The following is an 18,269-nucleotide window of genomic DNA, read 5'->3' as shown; positions in this document are numbered from 1 at the left end:
CGCTAGTACTGCCCCATAACCACAGCTCCTGCTGCAGGAGTTCACAGCAGACACAGGTCTGGCTTGCAACCTGTAACTGCCCCGTAAGCACCAAGGCCAGACTGAAACCAACAGCACTCTGCCAAGCACACCTGTGGGCAGTTTTCCTTGTGCGCTGAAAGCACAGGACAGTATTCACTGACAGCTGCATGCCTGCCTCCCAGAGAAAATACTGTTCCTTCCACTATGCTCAATGCTGCTGTCTAAAGAAAGAAGCTGTCTTGTGTCTGATGCATTGAAATGGCTAAGCCTTGATGTACTACAAATTTATTTTCTTACTGCAATCCATGTTCCGCACCACCAGATAAATGTGTTCCACAAAGCTCTCTAATCCCCCCCTTTTCGAGCTGCTGCAGTTCACTGTGCAGACAAGCAGCAGTCACTGCTCCAGCTCTGTATGTGCAGAGTTGCACCCTGCACTGGGTGAACACAGCTTTTATGCACCGAACACTTTAGAACTACCTTTAGGAACAAATGAAGTGATGAAGAGAGCACTGAGCAGCTGAATGAGTGTCCCAAACTTCATATAGCCTTCATCTGCTATGAGCTCAGGCCTCCATCTGGGGCTTTCTCTAGCAAAGCGGCCTCTGCTGGAGAGCTCTTTTCTCTTGCTTAAAGAAGAGCATCAGCAGAAGTCTCAACGATTCCACTCTAACAGCACAAATGCCTGCTTTGCTCACCAAACAAAAATACAGTTTTGCTGCCAAAATGTGCCAGTGCTGTTAGGGCAGCATGGAGGATGAGAGCAGCAGGGCACCCTTCGGGCAGATTTGCCTGTAAGGCCCTGAGCAGGGCCCCTCCTGCCCAGGGACAGGCTTAGCTACACCTCTATTTGTTCCCCACTGCTTCACTCTCCCAAGAGGAGCTTGCCAAAGCAGCATAGACCAAACCCTCCTGTTACAGGAGGAGATGCCATCAGTCATCATGGGCTTGTTTTTAAGCAGTTTTAGACAGCCAGGGATTGTAAGTGATGTATGAGCTCTGCCCCAAGCTGCCATGCAGGCTGTGCATCAGCAGAGCCCAGCACAGAAGTCAGGCAAACGCTCCACTAGCTCAGCAGCAGACATGCACTGTACAGCACCTCAGACCCAATAACAAGCTCACCCCCGAAAGTTCGGCTTTTACACACTGTCACAAAACCTGTGAGATGCTAGAGATGACCGTTCAGTTTTGAGGGTTTTTGTTGCTTTCGATTTTTCACTGAAGCCATTTTATGATCCTGAAGTAAAGCTCTGAAAATAAAAGGTGTGTGATGTACATGTATTGGCTTCATGAGTTTGACACTGGGCTTCATGGGAAGCCTTGGCAATTATCCCTTTTTACCAAAACGTGTAAAAAAGTTGGCGTAATACAATTAAAAAAGTTAACATCAATAACCAAAAAAAGCTTCAACCAGTGTTAATAAAATTCCCTTTAAGTCACAACAATTTCAACAGGCAAATAGTCCCAATACAGGCATTGTAAAATAATAAATTTACTCCTTTCCAAATATTATCAAATCAGTCTAAAAATGACTCGTCTACACTGTTGTCATTAAGAACACATTACGAATTCACTTTGTCATCAGATGCCGATATTGTTGCTCCAGAAAGTGTGGAGTATTAACTGCAATTTAGCAATTAAGCATAGCTTTAAAAAAACTGGTTCCTCACATAGAAGTACTGTGCTTGCCAGACAAGTAAGATAATGCTTCAGGTATAAATCAAACAAATTAAAGCAGAATTATACCGCAGTTTTCCTTGAAGACGGGCTTTGTGTGTTGCTTCTGTCAATATTTAAGAAACTTAAGAAGCAGAACCTTTGGTTCTTTTAGTCAAGTAAAAATATTCTCCTGTAACAACAAAAATAAACTTCCAAAGAAAATGGAAGTCCACCAAGAAGTCCACTTTCAATAAAACTGAGGTAGCACTGCTCTTTTATTACGTGTTGTGTCAGAGATTTCGATACAAATCCTCATCTACCACTCAGTTGACTGACAGGTACAGTAACTTTATAAAAACAGTCCCAACATTTAGTTTGAAACTGAAAATAAAAAGGAATGATTTGACTCGGTCACAAGGAGTTAGCTTCAAGTGGCAATGAGCCGTATTACAAAAAGCTGTTGCTTATGTTGTTGGATTTGTTGTCGTTGTTTTTTAAGGGCCTTATTAGGAGGGGATTAATGCATTTCAAGTTAACACTGCTATATTCTTGGTATAAAACCTTAAAATTATTATAGCCTAAATTTTCAACAATGTAAACAGCACTACGCACAGTACAGACCTGCCCTGACAGACATAGTATGAAAAACTTAATCTGGCACTGTATAATTTAGCAATGTTAATTTAACCTAACTAAAAAGATCTACATTGTGCAAGAAATATCAGACTTACTTATACTAATCTGAAGTCTTAACAAAAATGCTTAACTTGTAGCCGGGGTCAAATATTTCAGGGTAAGAGTAAAAGGAATAACCAAAGTTAAGAAAGTGCCTAAAACATGATACAGCATTTTAGAGCCCTTTCGAATACAAGGCAGAAAAAGGTGTAAAGTAGAAAAGAAATCTGGAGCCTTGGTAACCTCCAGAAACATCCAGAGTTTACATCTCATGAAGGGCAACAGGTTGCTTTCATCACTGCCGCTTAAATGCTGTTAAGTCTGTTCTTCTGCACACAGACCCTCTGTGCCTGAAGATGTAATACATTTGGTTTCTTCCTCCTTTTTCCTCCGCTCCATTTCCCACTCCACAAAGGTATCAAAGAGACTCGGCCAGGCCTCGTCTTCGCTGTAGTTGCTAAGGTCTGGTCCGATCACCTGAGTAAAATTTAGAAACATGTTCCATGTGTCCCGGGAGATTCCCTTGATTCCTGAGGGGTTCTCTACTAGGAAGTGCAACCACTGGTCCAAAATGGGGGGTTTGTTTTGGGTGAAGACTAATTTCCAAAGGGCAATGGCTATTTCCCGATGCAGCGACCTCTGTCCTTCCTCAGAGTCCAGGCCGAACTGAAAGGTGAAGCGGTAGAGATCCTTGAATTTATCTTCCTGCTTGGCTTCGTGTAAGAGGCTGGGAAACCGTGCACAAATGCCATCGATGCTGTCTGCGTTTATTGCTTTACAGCCTTCAAAAAACTCCTTCCTATTAAGCGAGAGAAGAAAAATTAGTGTGAACACTTCTCATGCACCGAGCACTTCCCTCAGTAGGTCAGAGTGAGCGATTTCAGCAGCATGTGGATGCCCCCAGCCCCGAGCTCTGGGTAAGACGTTGCCCCAGGTCCCTCCTGGCTGGGGAACCCCCCCACAGCACACACGCCAGCCCAGCTGGGGCACTGCAAGCACCCGAAAAGCTCTGCAGTACGGCCTTCCCAATACACGGTACTCCCACAGCCCAAGCCTTTCACCAACACAGAGCAAACCACATCAGCCACAGGAGAAGTGCTGAACACACTGGAAAATACCACAGCTGCTCCACAACACCACATACAGAGCAGCTCCATGTGATACTGCCTGTGCCTGAGGGCCCATGCTCTGGACAAGCTGCTCTCGAGGAGGAGCCATTGAGCGCTGGACTTCCTTCAACGTGTCGCTGCTCTTCCAGACTGAAAGGCAGAGCGGTGCCAGCTGTGATGGTCAGCAAGGGCACGAGCAGAGTGCCCCACACCACATGGCGCAGGCTACAATGCAACACACAGACACTGCTCAAAGCAGGGCTCCAGGCAGCACACCAACGACCTGCCACGAGGACAGGTAGCTAACTGTGATTTGTTTCATGATCAGGAGCAAGTGTTGCAGTGTAGCAACCAGCTGGTATCAACCACACCACAGACTGTGATGTGGAATTGGGTGGAGGGAAGACAGAAGAGCGCAGAGCGCAGGAGATCAGAAGACTGCCTTCCCTTCTTCGGCCAAAGCCACCCCTGTGCCCCTATCATGGAACACACTGCTGAGCAGAGGTAATCTTTCACCACTGGATCTGCATCTCTCCCAGAAAATCAAATCATTATTAAAATGATTGTGCAGAATCAGAATTCAGTCCAGTGAAACTGGTTGTGCAGAATCAGACACCGACAACTCCTTTCCCATACTGCACAGCCCTACTCTCCTTCAGCCCCTGGAAAATCCACGTTTGCATGCAGCACACTCCCACACCCCCACGGCTGCTGCAGAGGCAGGGGAAGCTGTCAGTGTTCAGTGCACAGCAGAGGCTTGGCTGAAGGCTCAGAACACCAAAGTAATTTTAAATGTTATAAGCTGAGTAAAAATAGTTACAATTACTCAAATCGATCTCAACTGACCAAAAACTCCAATAAAAGCTCTTTGCTTGCTCTTACCTGGACACTGGTAGGGAACTCAGTGTGTGGGGAGGGTGTTTTGGTTTGGGGATTTTTGGTGGTGGACTGGGTAGGTTTCTGGTGAGTTTCAGCCATTCTGTCATTTCCTGCAGCACTGGAAATGCTATGGGCTCACTAACTGACAGCCTTGTCAGGACAGGCAGAGCCTGCAACACCAGTCACTGCGGAAACATGTCTCTAAGCTTTAACAGGACTAGTCTTGGAGAAAGACATTATGTGTAACATCAGTCGGGCACAAACAGTTCTTAGCAACGAGCTTGCTTTACACTTTTTGACAGAAAGTAACAACAGAGTTGACAGCAACTACTAAGGACTCTCACATTATTTTAAAGCAAAAGTTATTTGCTTTGTCAAATCTTAACTTTAAGACAGTGCTGATACAGAAAAACTGGTTTTGTTAGTCAAGAACAAACCAATGTCTATAGAACATCTCCATGTTGTTCATCATTAGTAGTGTGATGTCCAGAAACATTTTCAGTTCTGAAGCCTAATGTGAGGGAGCAGGAGAGGACAATGCAAAGCTTACCTTCTGCAGCCACAGGAATGAACTGCACCGAAGCACAACTGTTAGAAGAAATATCTACATGAAGTTAATGAGGCTGTCTCTCTGATACAGATGATAGGACACAGTTTAACATATGAAAATAATTAAAATTCTGCAGGAACTAACCTTGTAAATTTGCACATAGTAGCAGCCTGGAATTTCCAAGCCAGAACTAGCACTTTAAATTCAGTGGGATCAACACAGAGGTCATTGCAAAATCGTTCCATTCCTTCCTCCAGTATGGCATCTTCCCGTTCATCCTTGTATCTCCTAAATAACTCTCCAATCCTTTGGAGGGACGATTCTTCCGCGCTGGAGACAGAGTCTTTCTTTGTATCCCCAGAAAATACCGAAGGACCGGACTCCAGAGCAGCATCTGCTTTCTTTGTCCCGTTCACAAGTACGTCTCCCGAGGACTTCCCACACGCCAAAGCCTGCTCATCTTTGTGGACAGCACTTCTCTTGCTATGCGACTTGCTGCCCGTTTCCCTTTCCCCATTTTTGCTGCCGAGGGTAGACGAAGGATTCTTGCACTTGGTGACGCACTGGCCCATGGTGCAGGGAGCCTGGCTTCATTCAGAGCAGCTCCTCGCCGTGCCACAGCCCCGCGGCCGCCCCTCAGCACATCGCACCATGCCGCTGGCGGCCGTCCGCCAACCTGGAAAACAGTTTCAGAGTGAAAGAGCTGCTTCTCCACAAAAAGCATTGCAAGCATTACACGTGGGATAACATTCACCGGAAGGAGACAGGCTTCAGGATACTTCCGTTTCGCCTGCTGAAAAGGAATAGTGTGCAGAAAGTCAGTGTATGCTGGAAACTTTGGGCGATTCCAGGCTGCTTCACCTCGCTCAGCTGCTGCTGTATATTAACAGGTCCTAATAAAGGAAATTCCTAAAATTCTTATGGCAACATAGGTTACAAAGAGGTTGATTCATGTGCGGATTTCATCGTGACAGACTACTCTAACCCAGAAATATTTTAAAGGAAATGTTTTTTTGTTTTGTTTTGTTTTGTTTTTTTTTTAAAGTCTGCCCATGTTTTAATTACAGAGCACAAAACAGTGAAACAAAACATTGGGTGGAGGTAAGGGAGGGCCAGCAACAAGGAAACCTGACCCAGACCAGGCACACAGAAGTAGCAGTAATCCCAGTTCAGTTGGTAAAATAAAAATTAAAACGCCAAAACAATTTCCTTGTATTTCATTTTCATAACCCCAATGCTAATGTGTTCCATACTTGGAAGGGACTTCTCACCCCCAGAGAAGGGATCTTAAATGATGCCATAAAAAGTAACCAGACAGCCTGGCACTGCCCTGCCAGCACCAACATGTCTGTTTCTTAGAGCATCACCAGAAAGCAGTTGCTCATCATAATCCTCTTCCATATTGGAGCCTCAGACACAAATGGGGTTTGCTTCATAGCTCTGGTTACTGCTTCCAGCTTACAGAACAAGTATGAGAAGAGATGAGAAGTACACATGAAGAAAGCAAACAGATGTCATGCCATCCTCCCGTGCTCTTTCTCTGGAGAAAGGGAACCTCCTGCTATAAGCTGGGAGCCACGTCAGAGCAGCAGCACACGCTGCAGTTGTGAACATACATCCTTCCCACCACTGTGCCTGCATGGGGCAAACAGTGCAGCTGCAGCTCTGTGGGCAGGCAGCACTTGGGATTCCATCCACACTGACAAAACGAGCTTTAAGAATTCTTCAATTCATCACTCAGAATTGGTGTAATTTTTTATTATTATTATAGCAGGAGGAACAAACTCCTAAAATTGCTTTGAAGATGAACTCCACGACATGATTTCTATATGCAAGGGAAATGCAATCTACCATACTCAAGAATAATTTCTTCTTCAGTTGTACCTCAAATGATTCACTAAGATACGCATCTCCACATAAATCATTTGTAGGAATTTCATGGGTCCTCAGCAGCTCACAGCTATGAATTGCAGAGCTGCCACAAACCCAGGGAACGCTGCCTTCTCCAGTCTGCACCACTCCTTTTCTCAGGATATTACCAGACAGTGTAATTTGCTGCTCCACAGCAGAACTCCACATGAACTCCCAGATATCAGCCTTTCTTCTGTTCTTTAAATTCATCAGAATTCAAATGCCAAGTCCAATTCTTACTCTTCCAGTGATTTCTTACAAACAATTTAGCACTCACGCCCTTCATTTTCCTCCTACAAATAATAATAAACTGCACTGCATCCACTGGCATTTACTCAGTGCAACTGGTTTTCTAAGAGACAAGTCATGCTCTCAGCTGCTCCTTTATAGAATGCTTGAGCTGTGCTCAATCTGCCTCATGTACTACTTGCCTCCACTTCCCACATCACTCAGCATCAAACCATGATGGCAGCCAGAGCCTCAGAAGGAAACAAGCAAGAATTCAGAGCTTTCCTTAATGGAGGATGGAGGAAGGGGTTGGTTGCAGCGTAAGGAGCTGCGCTGACCTCCATGCTCAGTGAGTATAAAGAAAGCGTTTCCAGATCAGTGGCCGGAGCTACTTATTCAACTGGAGAGCAAAGCAAATGTCACACCTAGGTCATGTCAGTGACAGAGAAGGGAGAAAAGGAGGTATGGGTATATTTCTCCTAGTTGGAATGGAAACTTCAAATAAGAAGTGTCCTGCATAACTGACCCAAAGGTTACTCTGGGCTGGCAGCAAAGCACCAATTCCCAAAAGAATCAGTACTTAATAGCAAAATTACTGTAAGATGGTTATACAACTTAACAGTGAGACAGAAGAGACGACGCTGATCACCAGTTTTGCTATTCTAGTAAAAGACCAAAACTCAGGACTAACAATTGGACGCACTCAGTGCTACAGGATATGGTACTCCCAGAGCAGTCTGATTACTCAGACAAGCACTGAGTAACAACCTACAGTAAATATGAATCAGCATGATGCCCATCTTCCACACAACAGAAACTGCCTAGCAAGGCATCTCTATTTCCTTCTAGAGGAGAGAAAGCAGCTGGAAACACAGGAAGACTGCAGCCAGTTAAAGGAAAGCCACCCTCTAAGAACAAAGGATGTGTAGACCATATTACCCAGAACGTAACACAGGAAGACTACATAAGATTGGAAGGACCCTGTTAATGGTTTGTTTTGTTTTTCTTTTTTCAAGTCCTATAAAGCAGTGCGTTTTTATCTCATGTTTTCAAGTGACCAGATCCCACATAAACCAAGAGTTGAAGGGAGTAAACAACAGAGTGATTGGGCAATAACTGGCACACAGAACACCACGCTCAATTGAAAGCACCTGAATTGTAGTGGGGAAGTTAATAGAACATGCAAAGGAGATATCTAAGACACCCACTATTTTCCTCCAATGACTAACATTGCAGCAATAGAAATTATTGGTTACGTCCAGAGAATAACAAAATACAGCCACGCATTACTCTGTTTAATAAAGTGTTGCATCACGAGGTATTTACAGTGAATTTTAAAAAGCAGGAAATACCATGACATAGGAAAAGAATAAAAGTTTAAGAAGTCCTCATAAACAAGTTTAAGACACCATATATTAAAAGGTACACAGCTCCCCCAGCCAGTAAACCAGAAGCAGTTCTTCAGCCAAGGCAAAAACAATGGCTCCAGCTTCACCAAGCCTCACCCCAGCCTCAGCTTCCTGCAAACAGTTAGACAGAGGCCACCAGCACAGTACGGAATTTCACAGTGCATTATTTATCTTTTGTGGGCAGGAGGTATGACTTCTAACATAGTAGGTCATAGGGAACAGCATCACGGGTGCCCCCTCAATTTCCAACTCTGAACAGGCACACAATGCTCTCCACAGGGGAGGCACCAGAGGATCACTGCAACTGCTGAACCAGAAGCAATTGCAGTTCCAACAGCTGACACTGCAGCCATGACCTTGTAAGCAGACTTCTACTTACATGACTCCTATGATGTAGGCAGTCATTCCATTGGCTTTCACAGCCACCTGCAGGCCCTCTGGGATCCACATGGAACACTGTAAAACAAAAGGGCTGAAACAAAACTTTACATTTCAAAGAGACAATGAAAACCATAAAATGCACTAAACTGTGCAGTAGCACTTAAACTTCTGTAGTCCAAACTCATTTTATAAAAGAAACTTTATAAAACTGGTTCACTTTTTCACTTACTGAGTAGCATTAACTAACTATGCATTATTATAGAAAGCACAGACCAAGTACTGAATACAATGGACAAGTTCAAATATTTGTTAAAAGTAAACACAGACTTCTGGCTAATTTAATGCTTTCAGCAGGGGAGAGTTCATTCCTCATCTCAGGCCCTCAGGGCAAAACTAACATGGGGTTGTCATGGCTGTCAAGCAAGGTCCCCAGAGACTGGAAAAAGGGAACCATCACTCATTAGCAAGAGAGGGAGGAAAGAGGAGCTGGGGAACTACAGGCTGGTGAGCATCACCTCTGTGCCTGGGAAGACTGTGGAGCAGATCCTCCTGGAAGAGATGCCAAGGCACGTAAGGGATGAGCGGGGATCTGAGACAGCCAGCATGGCTTCACCAAGAGAGGATGGCGCCTGACCCGTCCGGTGGCCTTCTGCGACGGAGCCTGGCATCAGTGGCCAAAGGAAGGGCACCTGGTGTCACCTGCCCGGATCCACGCGAGGCCTTCGGCACGGTCCTGCGCCACGTCCTCGTCTGTGTGTCGAACAGAGCTGGATCTGAAGGTGCTGCTCAGTGATAAGGAACTGGTCGGCGCTCACAGCCAGAGCACTGCGCTCAGTGGCTCTGCGTGCGGGTGGAGGCCGACAAGCAGCGTCCCCCACGGGTCCCTCTTGGGAGCGGCGCTCTTCAACCACTGGGACCAATGGAGGATGGTGTCGAGCACACCCTCAGCAGTTTGCGATGGCACAGCAGAAGGGAGGGCGGCACCCGGCAGGACCTGGACAGGCTGGAGAAGGGGCACACGAGAACCTGCTGAGGCTGAGCAAGGCGCAGCGCGGGGTGCTGTGCTCGGGTCGGGGCAGCGCCAGGTGTGTGCAGACTGGGAGAAGAGCTCACAGAGAGCAGCCCTGCGCAGAGGGACGGGGGTTGGAATCGGCTGATCTCTGCAGCCCCTTCTAGCTTAAGTCATTCCGTGCTACCACTATCAATGCATGTTAGCTAAGCCACTGTTTAATCTGTGAATACCAGACAGTTGCTCCCTAGTACAGCATAATCTGGGTCTAGAAATTAATTCTCTTTTTTTTTCCTTCTCTAGCACATTCTTTTCCATGTTTGTTTTTTCATGTTTGTTTTTCCATGTTCAGTCAAGTTGAGTCAGCCTCATTTCTTTTCAATTCCCAACTTTACCAGGATAACTGAGAAGCTCTTTCGAGATAAGGACAGACAAAGGCACGTCTGCTTTGTATAGCAAGTGCTGCACCTGCAGCTCCTTGTCATCACTTCTGTTCAGAGCTGATGTAGAGAAAAAATAAACAAGAAAGCTGTGGCAGCTCCTCTGCTTAACCGTGCAAACACTGAAATATCTCATTGTCACCGTTAGTGCAATTAAGGAGCAGGCAGGAGATCAAAAGCTGCTTTTCTGCATGGTTACTTTTTACATGAGACCTGGTTGTGAGGAATCTAGTTGGAAAATTAGCTTGTCCCATTGTTTTCTCAGTAGAAAGTAGAGGATGGATGTAGAAAGATAGCCATAAAACACATTCTTACATGTGCCATTCTCCAGATAAAGCGAGTTTTCCTCAAACAGAAGTCCCTTACACAGATGGTGCAGAGCAAACAAGAATACGACATACATTAGATCAAGGCTATTCTAAAAAATGTAAGTCCATGGAAGCAGGCATCCAAAACACTTTGAGAAGGCCAGGAACTGTCAGGCACTACTTTTGACTGTCATACATACCCACAGAGCAAAAATGCAACCTCACTGAAACATTTTTAGACAATTTTTGAAGCTGATATTCCAAAAAGCCTGCTCCCTACAGACACGCGTCCTCTGCCTCCAAAGCTCACCTTACATACCATAGATCCAGTCCTCCCAGAGGGTTGTTCAGACTGTGTTCTCAACATGTCATGCTGTACAGACCCCCATTCCTGTGCCACCACTCCTGCTGTGTGCAGTGCAGGCACCAGTCTGGGTTTCTATCGGACCACAGCTTCCCAAAATTCCACAAAATTCAACAGCTGCCACCTCTCTGTTCATTTATTTTGCCTGCCTCTCAGCTAAGTAATTGTTCTTATATTCACTTGGGGAACAAAGGGGAGGCAGAACAGGGAGCCCTGCAGCCTTGCTCCCCCAGGAACCCATGGAAATAGTGGAGAGGCAATATCTTGCAGTCTCCATTAAAAAAAAAAAAAAAAAAGCATTAGCATGGCAACTTCACACAACAAACAAACTGCTCCCCAAACAGATAAGGACTCTTTCAGAAGCCTATGATCCACCAAACCTCAGTTTCTAGCGGACTATATCACACACTGGCAGCCAGCATGCATTCCAAGTTGAAAGCAAGAGCCCAGCTCTCCAGGGCAAGGGTTTTAACTCAGACTTTGGGGCACAACGAAGAGGCACAGCTGGACACCACAACGCAAAGCACCTCCCTGGTGACACCAGGAGCTTCAGACTGCAGCTGCTCTGAGCAGACCCCAGTGTTCCTTAGTGAACCCAGATGGCAGTCCCTGGGGAAAATAAGGGAGCAAAAGAAGCACACCTCAGGATTGCTGGGACCCTGATCTACTCCCTTGTGTTTTTTGCATCCGTGTCTGCCTGCCCACTGTGGCTTGGGCTCTCTGGAACACCGCAGAAATGCTGTGGGTTCTCGCCAGCTCAGAGCACAGCTCGCACAGTCCTAAACAAGTGCACACTAGCGGGGGCTGCAGCACAGCTCCACGTCTCTACTGAAGATATGCATTCATGCAGAATTACTTCTTCATTACTTAGATGCAGTGTAAAAGCAAGAAAGCTCTGCTGTAATTGGCTAACAGTGAACTGCAAGTTTGTCAGGCTTCCTGCTTCAACATTTTTCAGTGAACTAGAGTCAGCTCATGACCAATGAAAAGAAGAATGGGAACTCTGCTGACCTGTTTCACATCAGGATAACAAAACATTCTGGTTAGCCTTACTTTTTGGAATCAAACTGCAATATTCAAGGAATCCAAACAACTAGGACACAGTTTGCCTCAACAAAATACATCTGCCTCGGAGTGGAAGCAAGGCATGCAGGTGGGCAGTGCAGGACCAGATAGGTTGACTGACACCTGGCAGCAGGTCAAGGGCCAGCTCTGAGTGCCCACACAGCACCACCCAAACGCTATGGCTGAAAGTGGCTTCCCATGAGCTCCAGCACTGGGACTGTGCCCAACCCCACCTGGGGCAAAGCCTATCCCTGAGCACCGTGACTTCTGCTCCCAGAAGGCACATTGTTTAAACAGCTTTTCCAGCACATCACGCCTGAATCCCTCCCTCTATTTTGCATTCTCTAACCACGCAATACCCTACATACTCAGCCCCATCAAGAAGCTTTAAATCTTTTCCCAATATGTGCTTCATCCTAATTTATTAGGTGGATAGAAAGATTTGCTAGGATGATTGTATTTTCACAGGATAAACCCAAGTCTGGTTAGCTAACTAATGCACAATGGTAGAAAGGTATCTTCTGGTGGTTCTGTAATATAAATAAGTTAATGAACCAATTGACAGAGCAGAAGTACTTGCTTTGAGAAATTTGTTTAGGCTACAAGCAAAACAGAGGGGAAATATGACAGTCAGAGGATGCAGCCATTCTAGATGACACCATCAATTTCAGTAAAGCTGAACCCAGAACCAGGCTGGATTCCAAGCCATTTCTCATCCAGTACACACTTCAACACTCAAACCCTGGGTGTGTTTGAATCCACCAGTTTCATGAAATAAAGACTCAGTCACCACGCAGCTCATCTCCATCTCGTTACAGCTGTCAGCCTTTCCCCTCTCCCCTTCACATGCAAGATGTATAATCAATTCCTTCATCACTTTTCCAGGGTTCACTGTAACTTCTGCACAACATAACAGATCTCCAGCACTTCAGTATGTGCTATTCACAACAAAAGCAGTATATGCCAGGGGCAGAGCTACCCTATATGCTGAGACACAACCGTTTCACACCACTTCAGCAAACGTGCTGATCAGAATACCTGCAGAAACCACGATTCTCAGATGCCTGACACAGACACACCAGGCTCTGAGCATTTGAGTGCTGCGCTGCAAATACGTACCTTAATTTGTCTCAGGCAACTCCATAAAGTACAGAAATCCGCAACTATCCTACAGACAAACCAGAGTGACTCAAAAAAACAGCCTCGGTCTACAGACCGAGCCGGGTGTGTGTGGATTTTGCAGTGCTCTGAGTTTGACTAGCAGATTTCACCCAGAAGAAATGGAGGTACTTCCATTGCTTCTGTACAGCAGAACAGGATTAAAGTGGATTGTCAGTGATTTCTGTACCAATTAGTTATGCTTAAAACTGAGGTAACAAGTTCATAACTCCATATTTCTCCCTGTTCCCAGCAATTCAGAAAGCTACACTAATCCCGCAAAACCAGAAAGCCATCGTAGCAGCTCTGGTTAGTGGTGTACCACCTCCAGCACAGCTCGGATCAGCGAATAGCACCACGCAGGTGCCCAGCAGCACCCAGCAGCATGGGGCGGGAGCCAGACTGCCTCCTGACATCATCTGTGGCATCAGATGCTCACAAGAAGCTCTGCCACCCATCTCAGTGAAGTCTGCCAGCCGACCAAATCACTCGCTTCATGCAGTTGTGCAGGAACTGCAGGAGCACCCAGCCATGTAAATATTGGAATAAACACCAAGTTATGTACAAGGCATTGTACAAAGTGGAAAGGCTTAAAAGCAAACAGAAACCTTATAGCATTTTAAGAGCGTGCACTTGGATTTTTAAAACTCTGACTGCCATTTTTGAAGCAGAAGATACACAGTCACCTGCAGAGACCTCAGCTCTTTCTAACGAGTTGCCCATCACAGTGCACAGCACCAGTACTTTACACAGTGTGCAGATGCTAACTGCAGCAAGAACATCTAAGCAGACCCTCTGAGCCCTCTGACTTACATTACCAGTTATAACACAGAGCATCAGCTCCCCCTTGCCAGCCTGGTGGCAGCTTCAGCCACCATGCTTTGTAGATGAATTTTCACCTATCCTTGATTTCACTCACTTGCTGTTTGTTTCAGAAACCTGGTAAGTTGTGTGGGTATCTGTCCCTGTGTCTCACAACAAGTACACTCCCTAACTCCCTAACAGGCAGTATGCGTTGTGTATCAGACCCGTAGCATTTCTGGACCACCCATTTGAGTGCTAATACAGAGTATTTGAGGATCTCCACATAGACCCACTTGTAATGAAAACATTGAATAGCCAGCACATGGCCAAGTTCTGGGACATCTAGATTTACAGGCCTAAGCTTCACTAAGCTACACATGCCCCGCATATCCATTTGGTGCTAGGATGATTTGTCTCCCTCTTAATTTTCCAAACAAAAGGCTAACACTGACAGCAGTAAGTGTTTCAAAACTGCAAAAAGGAGAACTCATATTACACTAGGAAAAAAATTAGAGTAAGAGCTGACAATTTGCCACAGTCTGCTACTACTTGGATGCAGAAATAAGAGCGGTATTTTTCAAGAGCACAAAAATCCTTTGAATTGTTTTGTTTTTTTAAAGAACACGGTTACTAAAAAGGAGAAGTGAGACAACAAATCATCACACTGTCTTCAGCAGCCTGGCTTTCTGGCAATAAAGATCTGCAGCAGAAGGTCAGTATTAGCAGTCTCACATTTTTCTAAGTTTTGTTTTTCACAAAGCAGATGTCCCAGACAGAACCGCATTTCTAACTTTCCTTCCGAGACACCAGAAGATCATCACAGCTTACTCTCTTCAGCACTCCTGTATTTGTTTGCCTACACTATTACAACCTCTACAAAAGAGCTCTTTAATACAAACAACTAAGCAGCCCCTGACCCACCAACCTCCTGCTTCCACTTCAATAACACATCAGTTGGCAGGAGCACTGTCCTCCAGGACAGATAAAATGCAGACCTACCGACTCCAAAAGGGTTAGTTCTCAAGCTAACTGCTAGGCAAGCAGCCTTGATTGACCTTTTTCCCCCAGTATTTCTTCTGGTCTGGTTACAACAGAGAGCAGAACATAGAACCATCACAGCCAAGCTCCTGGTGACAGGGACAATCTCTGGATGTCATGAGAAAAGGTGAAGATGAGGTGGAAGCAAACAACACGAGCACATCTCCAAGTCTGGGGTCTTCCTCTCACTCTCTGAAAGGCTGCAGCCCAGGTCAGCAATTACCCGACTCAAACTGCAGTTAACAAGTGATGCAGGAGAGGCTGGGTGTCTCAAACAACACGTCTGAGACATCCCACGGTATCATAACAATAACAATAGTGGCACGGGCAGTCCAGCAGTGTTATACAGGGTTTATTGCAGGAGGCATATCACCAGAAGGCAAGTTGCCACAAAATTACCATCGTTTCCAGTCTAGTTACTATGTCATTACTACTGACTAAGTTAGAGTCAGGGATACAATTATTCTGTGTCACCCAGGCAGATAGCCTGCAAAACACTAGAGCCAATTAACCTAGTATTTTCAGAAGGAGGGAGGGGAAAGAGAAAAGGAATTATGAGATGTCCAGTAACCAGAAGACAAAGCCTACCAAACAGGGGCTGGTAAGGAAAGGAAGACAGTGAGCTAACCGGTCAAGACAAGAGACAGACCCTCAGGGAGAAAGAGCTGGAGCGGAGGAGCCCAGCCAGGGAATCCCCACGGAGGGGATAAGGGTCTGCTCTTATCTCATGCCTAGCAAGTCCCTTGAGCATTACAGATTGAGCTTCCAGTCTCCCAAAATACCGGCTAGAAATCTTCAGCTCCTCTTTTATTTTTAAGGATGAGCACAATAGAAAGTACTATTTTTCTAACATCACATACCTTTAATTTTACAATTCCTTCTTACTCCAACAAGCTTTCCTGTTACCTTTATTTCTACAGACCAGTGTGCGTGATGGGACAAAGACCCTGGTTCTGCATCTTCCAACTTTTCACAAACAGCCAAAGCCCCAAACATTTTTGCAGTGCCCCAAGGCTCTACATCAGCATTCTGAGCAGTACTGGGGTACTCAACACAGACTCACAGGCATACATCTGTTCACATCCAAACACATCATTTTCTGGTGTGAGTAAATGTAAGTTTACAAGGTCTGAAGGTTTAGAATAGCCGTGGCCATTCCCTGTTCTTCCACTGCCATTTTTCCCCCGCTTTACTTTGCCCTGCCCCAGTGCACATGCACACACGACATAGGATTTTCTCCCCTATCTTAATGTAGAAGCAAAGAAATCAGTGGGATGGAGCCTCACCCTCATTCACATGCAATTCCATCACAACAAACCCCTCTGTCTTAGAAGTCAGTAAAATGGACTGGTGGCTTCTCTTCCTCAGTACATACCTCTTTAACTAATTTTAACTAATGACTTTCAAAAGAGCTGTTCTGGGTTTTGCCTCAAAAATCAGCATTTCAGTTCATCTGATCATCCTCTCCTATTGTGTTATCCATGCAAGTTAAAAGATATAATTATGAATGAATTTCCAAGATCAATAAGAACAAGTGAAGCAAAATTGTCTATGAATATGGCAATGGGCAACTCCAAAACAAAGTAAGAGAGCAGGCAAGGAAGGCACCTAACTCAGCAGACAATGGATCATACCACAGGTTATCAGTCTCAAGAGGAAAGCAGTTTCAAAGCATCACACTGAGCTGCGTACTCTGCCATTAATAGTTTTGTCAAATTATTTAAAGATCTAACTTGTGCCTGCATAGAACTTGATTTTAGAAAATGATCAGAATTTCAGGAATCCTTGCAAGAGAAGATGCTTGCAGCAAATTTGTAATGCCAGTTCTGCTAACTTGAACTAATTCCATGCAGATCACAAGTTCTCCTTTTCCTGCTGATGTGCAGAAAGTCTTTGCTTCAGGTTGTATGTCGCCTTCCACGTAAAGGGCTGTAAGGCCTTCCCACACACCATTAGCACGTGTGCAGGGGAGGTGTAAGATTTAAGACAAACCCTGGAATTGACAAGAAGGCGAAGCCAGACCTCTCCACTCTCACACAGAACCATTCCTCCTTCAGAGGAGCTCCTCAGAGCAGGAAAAAACAAAGCAGAGTTCAGATGCACTTAAAGAACAGCAGCCCTCGGATGTTCCCTCTCTCCATTGCTAGCCCAACAAAACACTAAGATCTCAGTCTCACATCAACTGTTAAATGAAGAGGCTCCCAGGCCAACAATCAGAGTGTGCTTACAAGAGATGCCTTCTGACTAATGGCTCCCCCAAGAAGGAAACAGCACACAAGGACTGCTGCCCAACACAGAGGCCTGACAGATATTTCAGGATCCACCGGCCCGTTCTGTGCTTTGGGTCTACAGCTCAGCTCTTCGAGTGCTTCACCTGCTTTCCCCTCTAATTATACTATGGATGGTATCGTTTGAAGTGAACTTACAGCTGTGGATTAATGCTGTACATAAGTACTTGGGCTCCAGTTATCAGTGAAACATTTTGAAGGATGGCACATCGGCAGCATTAACTGTTTAAAAGATCAGAAACAAACAGCTCTTTCCAGCACCGACAGGAACGGTTTGTACTTCTCAGCAGCGCTCCCCAGCAGTGCGGACCGCCCAGCTGCAGGCCCAGGAGCCGCCGGGGCAGCGCAGCAGGCACGGCCCGGTAAGGAGCTCATAGCTGCACCGAAAGGCGAACGGAGAGAGGAACCGCTCTACAAAGGCGGTGTGTTCAGACAGCAGAGAACTGCCTGCCTTCCAGGCCAAGCACCGCATGCCTTCCTGGAGCTCCGCTTTGCCCCCGAGAACTCCGCGGCTCACCTCCAGCGCTGGGGCCCGGACCGCGGGAACCTCCCGAGCGAGGCGGCCGCGTTGCCCGGCCCGGGGCCGCTACCGAGGGCGGCTCGGACGGAACGCGGCAGCCCCCGCCGGTGGCTCGGCCCCGCCCGGCCCCGCTCGAGCCCCCGGCTCGCCCCGAGGCTCCGCGGCTCCGCACGGACCGCCCGCGCGGCAGCTCCAGGCGAGGCTGTGGCTCCCGGCCGGGCCCGGCGGCGGCCGCCGCCCGCGCAAACGAGAGACGCCCCGCTGTCAAGGGGCGGCGGCGACGGCCGAAGGGCCGCCGAGGGGCAGAGCGCGGGTCCCGCCGCGTCCCCGCAGGGCAGAGCCGCGCCGCCGGTCACTCACCGCCGCGATCCCGGCCAGCCTGCGGAGCCCCGCATCACTTCCGGGGGCGAGCGGTCAGCTGGCGCCGTGACGTCATACAGCGCGCCCGGCGCC

The 18,269-nt window shown here is 46.6% G+C and overlaps 1 protein-coding gene across 7 annotated transcripts; it reads right to left on the bottom strand.

Moving 5' to 3' along the window:
- Positions 1-1,489: 1,489 nt before the first annotated feature.
- DCUN1D3 (defective in cullin neddylation 1 domain containing 3) lies at positions 1,490-18,211 on the bottom strand. Of its 7 annotated transcripts, none has more exons than XM_042892557.1 (6): positions 18,177-18,211; positions 8,821-8,897; positions 5,038-5,569; positions 4,894-4,931; positions 3,500-3,614; positions 1,490-3,154 (listed from the first exon to the last, which is right to left on the bottom strand). In XM_042892557.1, exons 3-6 carry the CDS (start codon positions 5,463-5,465, stop codon positions 2,671-2,673), a joined length of 1,065 nt encoding a protein of 354 aa, XP_042748491.1. In that variant the 5' UTR covers positions 5,466-5,569; positions 8,821-8,897; positions 18,177-18,211; the 3' UTR covers positions 1,490-2,670. The 7 variants fall into 7 exon arrangements, with proteins under 7 accessions (XP_042748491.1, XP_042748494.1, XP_042748490.1 ...); XM_042892560.1 differs by lacking the exon at positions 18,177-18,211 and adding an exon at positions 17,814-17,830; XM_042892556.1 differs by lacking the exon at positions 18,177-18,211 and adding an exon at positions 9,338-17,780.
- Positions 18,212-18,269: the final 58 nt, after the last annotated feature.

This window comes from Lagopus leucura, unplaced genomic scaffold, assembly GCF_019238085.1.
Source record: "Lagopus leucura isolate 7727_CA_CO unplaced genomic scaffold, USGS_WTPT01 35130-2_obj-0_obj, whole genome shotgun sequence".
NCBI lineage: Eukaryota > Metazoa > Chordata > Aves > Galliformes > Phasianidae > Lagopus > Lagopus leucura.
Note: the sequence above shows the minus strand (reverse complement) of the source record. Positions and strands in the feature narration are given on the sequence as shown.